A 10,029-nucleotide genomic window follows, 5' to 3' on the forward strand; every position below is an offset into this window, starting at 1 on the left:
GTTGAACAATATGGGTCCAAGGACAGAGCCTTTGGGGGACCCCACTGGTCACAGGGAACTGTGACAATTGACTTCTGTCAGTTACCACCCTCTGGGTCCAACCACGGAGCCAATTTCCCAGCCAGCGGATCGTGGTGGACCCAAGGCCACAATTGGCCAGTTTCACCAAGAGGTGATCATGGGATACCAAATCAAAGGCTTTTTTCAAGTCAAGATATATGACATCGATCTCTTCTCCCTTGTTCAGGTGATAGGTCACCTGGTCATAAAGGGAAATAAGATTGGTCAAGCAAGACCTACCCGCAACAAACCCATGCTGGCTATCTTTCAGGATGTTGGCATTGGCCAGTCCATTAAGGATGGCCTCTTTAATAAACTTTTCTAAGACCTTCCCCAGGATAGAGGTCAGGCTGTTGGGCCTGTAATTCCCAGGATCCACTTCCCTCCCTTTCTTGAAGATAGGCACCACATTGGCCTTCTTCCAGTCTTCAGGCACTACACCAGAGCGCCAGGAATTCTTGAAGATCCGTGCCAAGGGATAAGCTATGATGCTCGCCAGCTCCTTGAGTACCCTGGGGTGTAAATTGCCAGGGCTGGCTGACTTGAAAGTATCCAGCCTCTCAAAGTGTTCTTTCATGAGGTCAGCATTGATGGAGGGCAGGGGATCTCCCTCACCTGGACCTCCCTGTCTCGTAGTGGGCATGGGCGTCCCATGGGACTGATGAAAGACCAATGCAAAGTACCCATTTAATAGGTTGGCTTTTTCCTGGGAGCCAGTTGTCAGTTGTCCCATCTGGTTTAGCAGGGTCCAGTGTTGCCCTTGCTTTTCCTCCAGTCCCCACATATCTGAAAAAGGACTTTTTATTGTCCTTGATACTCAAAGCTAGTTGGAGTTCAGTTGCAGCCTTGGCATTTGTAGACATTGCATTTGTTCCTGGATGAGTTGTGCCTGTTTTTGTCCTGGGGAAAATAGCTGAGGGTTGACATGTACACACTACAGATATACAAAAAGCATTTGCCTTACTAGTCTCTTTCTATTAATGTAGAAAATAGCAAATATGTATAATGTCAACACAAGCTGAAAAAGGGCAACTAAATTTTATTCATAATTGGAAATGCTCTAAATTGCAAAGGTGGTTACTTGGGAAGCTAAAACAAAATGTAATACCAATTAGCTCTACCCTGCTAGTGCTCCGTAGTACCTGCTGTGCTGCCTCGTTGCTATATGAATTTACCATACAAACCAATGGGATATGAAGAGAGCAGGTGAAATAGGCATATTCTGGAATCTTCTGAGGGCATCAAGCAGTTAATCTAAATAGCCACCTGGTCTCAACACTGCTGCCTACTGACATCATTCAGTTATTTCCTTGATACAGGGTGTATGCATATGGGTAACTATTCACCTGAAATATTCTCTTTTTATTCAATGCTGTATTTATGCTCCCAGCCCTCCTGGATATTTGTTGGAGCATAGTTTGCATTAGGGGCCCATTCATTTATTTTAGGACTACACAACATGATCTCATAAATCAAACTAATGCTGCATATTTTTCTTTTGAGATCTGTCTGTTAAAAGTCTTACTGAAAAAGACACGTTTAGCTTAATATACCTTGAGAGAATTGTATGGTTCCCTGTAACCAGTAAAAAAATAGGATGATTAAAGGGTGAGGATGGTAAGAGCAGAATTTTTCTGACATGAAGATGAGTCAGAGGTGCTGATAATGATTGAAGATATATACTTGTTGACGGAACAGTGAATGCCAAATCAAGCCCCTCAGTCCTAAGCATTTAAAATCACCCACTGAAATCGGTAAGAATTCTGTCAGAGGAAGAACTGCAGGGTTTGGTTCACCAGTTGTAGAAGAAGGTGATGCCACCACCTCTGCTCCTGTTATTCCTCAAGAGATTCTCTGAATAGTAAACCATCCCTGTGGAACTGAATCAGATAAGAAATGCCAAAGGGAGAAACTCTCTTAAATATGAATAACTTATAAAAAGTCTGGGAAACAGGTTATTTCAGTATCTCCTTTGTAATAACATTTTGTTTGAATGGACAAGATTATGTCCAAAAAACAGGAGATAATTTTCTTTGTAATGGAAAAGATGTGCAGACAGACATTTATTAATAGTGGAGCCAGAACTGCATACCAATGAGCTAGCAGTCACCTCAGAGCTGTGAATTACAGAAAAACATTATTACTTTGGAGCCGGAGCTCTTTACCAGCACTCTAGAAATTAATGGAGCATCAATTTTTCTATATCCCAAATTAAGACAAAGAGTCACTCCTGCATTAGGATGCAAGCAATGCATTGCTGTTGTGACATAGTGAGAAAAAACAAGGAAATAGCAAGTGCGGATTGATGCTTTGTCTTTATAACATCCTGCTTTGCCCAATATAGCAACAGTTATGACGTGGTATCCTGCAATCTTTATTCAGATTAAACTCCTGTGGAAATGAAACAAATAGTACAGCTTATCTGCAAAAGCAAATTTGTTTTATGTCCTTTGTTTTTTGGTAAATAAAAGTTTGAAATATCTATTTGTTTTTGTTGCAGGGCACTAAGGTGCCTGCCTGCTCCTTTAAGGGCAGAAACTGCTGAGAGAGAGGGCCCTAGGAGCCAGGCAGAAACCCCACAGATGCAGGTTACTGTGGCAGCCGGCTAGCGAGGGAATTAGCCTGCACCTGCAGCTAGTCACCTGATGAGAAGAAGGCAGGGTCCTGGGCCCATATAAGCCCCAGGGCTGGGACTGAAGGCAGTTAGGGCCCTGGCAGCTTCCAGGGGGAGTGGAGTTCATGCAGAAAAGCTCCATGGAGCTACCTGGGTGCCTGTACTACTGCTGGTGAGACTAAGGTATCCAGGGTTATTGTTGTTGTTATGTTGTACCCCAGGGGCTCATATGTATGTTGTTGCTTTTAACCCGGTAGACCAGACTGAGGCTACTGGGGAGGAGGAAGCCTCACTGGGGACCAGTGCCGTGCAGAGCCTCAGTGCCAGAGGGCACAGCGACGGGGGTCAGCAGACCCCAGCGCCAGAGGACGCAGTTAAGCATAGAGGGCACGGGAGACAACACCTATATACCATCTGTGAGGCATGGAGCGTGAGGAAAGGGACAGTTTTAGAGTCACGCATCTAGCCAATAAGGCTTGGGGTGTCCTGCAAGGCATTTACTTAGAGGGACCCAGCAAGGGGTGTAAGAACCTAAACAGTTTAGTGGGGTCCATCAGGACCGTGACTGCATAGTACCTTGAGGGCAGCCTCCCTATCTACCATCTATTATCTTAACCATCAAGATGTGGCAGGAGACAATAGAAGGCACCTGTAGGGTGAAGCTGGCAAGGTCACAGGGCCCTATGGACATTATGGCCATCCCTAGTGACCCCACCCCATGACCATTTTACATACACACACACACGCGCCTATGGCCCATCAGAAATGATGGCAGACGGGGACGGGGCGCCGCCACCTACCACCCTGTGCTGCTGCTGCTCCACCTCCAGCCCCGTGCTCCCCTCTCACCCCCCACATCTGGCCCCATGTGCCAAAGTGGCGGGGGGGGGGGGTGAGGCCAGCGCTGCATGGCCAGCACCCCATGCTGTCACCGCCTCCAATGAGCAGGGCTGGGGGGGAGGGACTCACCCCCAATCCGTTCGCTCAGTCCCAGCTGTCATGGCAGCACTCTGCCATGTGTTTCTGTCTGTGCAGAGCACTGTGATTGGTTGCTTCAGTCAGTGTTGTGATTGGCTGCTGAGACAACCACTCAAAGTGTGAATAAAGTATTACAGACAGACAGACTAAGGCTTTTATTATATTAGACTTACTCACACACTTACTTTTTATATTAGAAATACCATGTCTTGACTTTTTTTTTTAAATCAGTTTTGCTAGAAGAGGTCTTTGAAGACAAAAGAACTTAAAATCTTTTCAGCCTTCACCTGAGGTGTCAAGGGTGTTAAGCATTTAACAAAATAGCTCCCCCCCCCAAGACATTTGAAAGGAATCTGGGTCAAACAAGTATAAAACAGAACTAGATCCTTAGCTGGTATAAAGTGGTATGACTCCTTTCAAGTCAGTGGTCATCAGCTGAATATCAGACCAATTAGTCTGAAAGCAGTCTAGTGAAAAAACTCGTCCTTTCACTTCATTAGGTTTCAGTTGCTTAAGATGTCACAATCCAACTAGTTTTCTAGACCTGGTTCTTGGCAAAACAAGAAATCAAGACCCAATATTTCTAATGTAATAAGCAGAACAAACGTTAAAGGAAAAATACCCTTCACGTCCCTCTATTTTGTGTGAAAGCTACTTCATCACCTCTAACAAAACATGGATTAATTCCCTAAAAGTTTGGCACGTGCACTGACCTCATTCTGCCTTTTCCAGGGGACATTGCTTTGTCTCAGTCCTGCAAGTATTTATTTGTTAAAACTATATTGCAAGCCAGTTGCCTAGCCTACTAGCTTCTGCACTGGGTTTTGCTCCTTAAGAAGTTCCTCAGCCAGTCCTCCAGATAAGAGACAGTCCTTAAGCAACATACATGCAAACATAAACAAAACCAAACCCTTCTGCCCTGTCTTGGGCATTAGGAGGGCAGCCCTTGGCTCTGGGCCCAGTACAGCAGCCTGGCCCCTCCTTGTAGCAAGCTCTTCTGCTCAATCTTGTTTACTCTTCTGGGAGCTTTGCTCTTAATAGGACACTCCCTGCCTACCAAACACCCTGCAGTGCAGCTTACTATGTTCTCTTTTAAGAGGGACAGACTGCTCCACTGCTCTGTTACGCATCTCCTCTCCCCCATACCGAGTGGAGTTCCAGCTAAACTAAACACCTTTTGTTCCAGTCCTATTTCCCATGTTCCTTTTTTCCATATGAAAGAAATAAACATGCTTGAGTTCTAAACCTGCTCCCACCAAAGCCAACGGCAAAACTCCCTGGTGAGATTTTTCACTCCCATTGACTTTTATGCTAAGTTAAAAGGCTGAAACAAGTGTAAAGGGATCCTAAAACCTGTGGATCCCACCATGGGAGCATTCTTCTGCCAAATACACTGCAGAAGACAGCCACAGGCTGTCTGCAGAGAAACCCCTTGGAAATTCTAGTATAGGGGACAGGCTAAGAAGGAAGCAATGTTAGTCTCAGTGCTACACCATAGCACTAATCTGCTTTAGGTCTTAAGGAAAAATGACAAGAAGCATCAGAGGAGACATACACAGTCTTCGGACCAAAAAATCTTAAACATTGACTGGGATATCAGCTGTCTTGTTTTTGGATGTAAAAAATGGAGACATCTTTTGGATACTCTCTAGCACCCCAGCTCCCACGCACATCACATCACATCACATCACATCACATCACATCACATCACATGGGCTACATTACACATAAACCAGTTTAAGTGATCAGAAAGTGTTTTAAACCTGTAACAGAACAGATGTTCAGTGCACAAAAGCCAGTTTGAAAATGGCTGAAACTGGTTTATGCAATGTCTGTCCCAGACCCCTTGGCTGGACAGGGCGCTCTGTTCTACAGCAGAGCTGGTCCCTGCCCTCTGCTCCTTGGCTGGAGCTCAGCAGAAACTGTAGGTGTATGCTTGGCTTCCTCTCTGCTCTTCATCTTCCCACTCCTTGCTAAGCTGGGATTGTCCCATCCCCTCTACCTTACACAGACACCTCTCAGCATTAGTTAGCATACCACATGCTGGCTATGGTCCATGCTGTGGCAGACAGGACAAAGGCAGAAGCAACAGGTAGCCAGTAATGTCTTGCTGTTTTCTTAATGAGCTGATAAACACTGAGTTAGGGGTGATAAACACTGTGTTATCAATTCCCTGCTGGGCTGGTCTGAAGAGCAGAGGGGAGGGGGGACCCCTTCCTAATCAGAGTGTCCTGCCAGGGCCTGGCCACGCCCCCTCAGCTCAGAACTGTAGAAGGGAAGGGAGGGCTGCTTTAGCACCCCCAGCTTCTAGCCTGAGCACAGCAGGCATGTGCCTGCATTTCTGGGAAGTCTGCACAGTTACAAACTGATTCAGCCTCGCCAGGTTAGTCTAACCTGCAAAAATTGAATCAATTCAGGCTCAGGCTTTTTGAATGTCTAGCCCTGGTGTTGTTGGTGCTTCACAGATGACTCAAGCTGTGTATCCAAAAAAAACTCAGCAGCTGCTTCCAAAAAATGTGGGCAAATTAAAAAAACAAAACAAAACCAGAAACCTGGAATAAAGGATCTGATGATTAAAGTGCTTGTGCCTTGGCTCCAAATCAAGAGTGCAGATAATTTGCACTTCTGTGAAATATGAATACTCACCATTTGCCATAGCTATTTTTAACTCCTTGCAAATGAAAGAACAAAAGCAGTTGTTTCCTAATGCAAAGTGTAATAGGCTTTAGTCAAATGAGAATATTATTTGTTCCCTTTACAAAAAGAACAGAAGATAAAATCATGTTGTAAAAAGTTTTAAAATGCTACACGCATGCAGATAAACATATTGTTTGCCTGAAGGAATGAAGCAAGACCAGAACGTTCCTACAAGAACAATGATTTAGGTAGTAGCAGATGTAAGTAGATATTTAAAGCCCTTGGCATGTTTAATACTGAAGAGGAACAGCTCAAATCAATCTATTCTCCCTGAAGATGTGTTATTAGGGAGGTTTTCTAAATGCTATATTGCACAACACAGTTTTAAAAATCATGATAGTTGGAAATTAAATCTTACTGTTACCTAAGGCTGAAGCTGAAATGGGTCTCTGAAGCAAACAGAACATGGACACCAGAATCCAAGCTGATTTCATAGTTTGTTAGGGAGCTCTTTAATGTGACTTTTTTAGGGCAGTGGCTCTAGTTCTCTCTTATGCCTTGTACTGGGCAAATTCTTTTCTGTGTATATACAAGGCCCAAAATGAAATTGAACAACAGTGGTTCTACTGCATCGGAAACAGCAAGTGTTGTAGTGGTGTTTTGGGAGGAGGAAAGGAAAGAAAATAATAAAAAACAAACAAACCAGTTTTCCAAAAAGAACTGCATTTTAGTTTTGGAAGAATCCACCCTCTATAAAAAAAAAACAAACCCTACTTTAATGCTCTTTACCTTTTCATGGCAAATATGTTAATATGGTGAACACATTTGCTCCTGTTTTTTGCATTTTTATGCATGCAGGAGAGAACAGTCTCATTAGGTTAAGCTAACAGAACTGCTTCAAGTACGCAAGCCCAGATGTTCTGAAAGCAAAAGATCAGGGATATACCAATCTGTATATACCAAACTGTGCTTGTCAATAGTAAGCTGTACCAGCCAGCAAGAGGATGTCACTGCACCTCCACCTCCTCCTATCTAGACTGGCTTTCTATATATTCTAAGTTCTATTCTCCATCCACCTAAATGGACCTTTGTCATTAACCTGAAACCCTCATAAATTCTTTTCTAACTAACCTCCTTCTTTTGGTAGAGTCAGATTTCAGATATCTTGGTTATTAGAAAAACTGTCTTTTTTTTTTTTTCTTAAGTGCTGTTTCCTAAATTTAAGACCATCAGCATGACCAATATGTAACTATAAAGGTTTTCATCTAGAAAATGTAATACCTATTTCAATCTGTATTGTGCCTTGCACTAAATATTGTTCACTGAACAAGTTATGAAGACTATTAAAATGTTTGGAGTTGTTTAGATTTTTATGTCTTTACAGGGTGGCCAAAATTTAAGTAATAAAGTAGGTTCCCTCATGTGGCAGGGGCAAGGGAGATGCTGAGCCACAGGGACCTGGTGGCAATGGCAGGAGCCCTACGCCACAGATCTTGCTGGCAGCACTGTGGCGCGCTGAGCCACAAGAGCTTGGCCACGGCAGCGGGTTTGCCACATCACAGGACTCACCAGCAGTGTTGTGGCATCCCAAGTCTCAGCCAACAAGGGCCAGGAAACTTGAAGAAAAAAAAAGCTGGTGCCAGTGTGGATGTACTTTGTAAGCACGTGCCAACACCAATTTGCCAACTTGGGCAGAGAGGCAGAGATAAAAGCCCCATGCTCCGGTCTGACAGGGGGACCAGGAGGAAGTCCCTGGAAACCAAAGGAAGGCTGCAGCCGAGGCAGAGATCCCAGGACAGACGGTTGGTGGCAGCCTTGTAGACTTACGTGATCGCTAAGATTACATAGCACATCAGTATGGTGATGTAGAGTGACATGCAGACGTGCCAACAGTGTGCATTTGCATTAACTTTGTTCCAGACTATAAGAAAGTTCTATCATATTTATTAGGGAAGATTTTTCCCTAATGCCTTTGTAAAGGGAAATGACAGAATATATATATTTGAAACAATGACAGCATTGAGCATTTGTTTTTATCCAACTGGTGAACCATATTGCAGGGCATAAAATAAGCAAATGAGATCTCATGTTGCCCATAATACAGATGATAGTAGAAGTTTACACAGCTGAATTGCTCTCTCTCCCTTCAAATGCTTCAGGTTCATTTTCATGATAGGATGGAGGACAAACACCAGCAATTACTTTTAGCAAGGGAAGCAAACACAGAAATTGAAAACCAGTCTTCTGAGCTGCTAAAAGACCTAGCATCGAAGTGGTTTATGGACACACAGGCTCCTCTACTATTACAGAATGGTACTTTACCTGAATGGTTCCACGGATTCATTACAAGAAAGTAAGACATCCTATAGTCATGTAGCATAGCATAAAATAGATTAAATAAATATTTCAGTTAAATGCTTCTGTTTTCTGAAATATGAGAGGGTTCATGATTAGATTTAAGCTTACTTTGCAAAAAAACTAGTAATGTCTGGTTACTGTAAAGTTAATGCTCTTGCCAGTGACTTTTATATGTGGACAAAGCAGGTATTCAATGAGGTAACTGTTTTATCAGCTAAATGTTAAAGATTAATATGTGCTCCAAAGAAGCAGGAGCCCCTGAATATGTAATCATTTTTTCAGCAGCTTTTCTTGTATTTTACATTCTCTAGATGCCCAGTGTCAATTTTGGAAATGAATTATAACAACGTAGGGGAACTCAAATAATTTTCTGGCAAAAAACTAGAAAAAAATTAAAGTTTTTGTTTTGTGATTGCAGAAGGAATACAGAAAAGGTATTTTTCATGCTACAAATGATTGTAATGGCTATTGACTTGTTCAAGTGTTTTCAGTGCAGTGAGACAGTACATTTTATGTCCTGAGCAATTATTAGGAATATTACTGCACTGGAAGAACTGGATACCAACTTAAAAATTTACTGTAAATTGCTCTATTCTTACAGGCAGACTGAAGACCTGCTTAAAGACAAGGACCTTGGCTGTTTTCTTATCAGATTAAGTGACAAAGCAATTGGGTATATTTTGTCCTATAGGTAAGACTGAACTTCACAGAAGATAAAAAGGTGCTGCTTGCTGATTGGGAAATTGGTATTTTGCTCCTGTTTTTACATATCGTGATTAACATGCCCTTTCTACCTCTGTGTTTGTTTCCTTACCCATGTTGGCATCAATTTTGCCTTAAAATGTGAGGACAGCTCTTACTAATAGTATGCCGTAGCTCAGTGGGGGCAAAGCCTTTTGGCAAGCATGCCACAAGTTAGCCCCACACCATCCTAGAATGCTATTCCAATCCCCTTCCTCTATTTGATTTCTTCTTATACTTTCTGGTCTTTGCCCTGTGCTCCCTGACCAATCCACTACTCTGCTTTCCCCTCCCTGCCTGACTTGCTGTTCTGCTTTCTGTTCCCTGCCTTTTCTGCCTCTGTATTGTCTGTCCCCTCCCTGATCTATCAGCTGCTAAACATACAGGCTGAAACTTGTGCTGCAGGTTGACCACCTCTGCTCTAGCTAGTGTAAATAGTCCAAAAAAGAATAAAGATGTTTAAAAACATGTCAACAACGTATACACTTGTAAGAAATGTCACATCTGCATCTACTGGGGAAGTCTATAGTCATAGGCAGCAGAAGAGGGGGGATAATGGGGCTTATCCCCCCTCAAATGCGGGGCAGTAGTAGGGCCACAAGGCAGCCTGGCCATGAGCTTCTGGCAGCTGCGGCAGGGGT

General features: G+C 43.3%; 2 protein-coding genes across 2 annotated transcripts in view; one reads left to right on the plus strand and one right to left on the minus strand.

The window, feature by feature from the left end:
* Positions 1–10,029, minus strand: part of TBC1D2B (TBC1 domain family member 2B) — a 146,758-nt gene that overhangs the window by 102,707 nt on the left and 34,022 nt on the right. The gene's annotated exons all lie outside the window — the stretch shown is intronic.
* The window catches only part of SH2D7 (SH2 domain containing 7), a 25,654-nt gene continuing 24,077 nt past the window's right edge, over positions 8,453–10,029 (plus strand). The window contains exons 1-2 of the mRNA XM_019504396.1: positions 8,453–8,642; positions 9,249–9,338. Of these exons, the coding sequence (XP_019359941.1) occupies positions 8,467–8,642; positions 9,249–9,338 (266 nt within the window). The 5' untranslated portion in view covers positions 8,453–8,466. The remainder of the gene's footprint in view (positions 8,643–9,248; positions 9,339–10,029) is intronic.

Source organism: Gavialis gangeticus, unplaced genomic scaffold (assembly GCF_001723915.1).
Source record: "Gavialis gangeticus isolate Ggan-Ray unplaced genomic scaffold, GavGan_comp1, whole genome shotgun sequence".
Lineage (NCBI taxonomy): Eukaryota > Metazoa > Chordata > Crocodylia > Gavialidae > Gavialis > Gavialis gangeticus.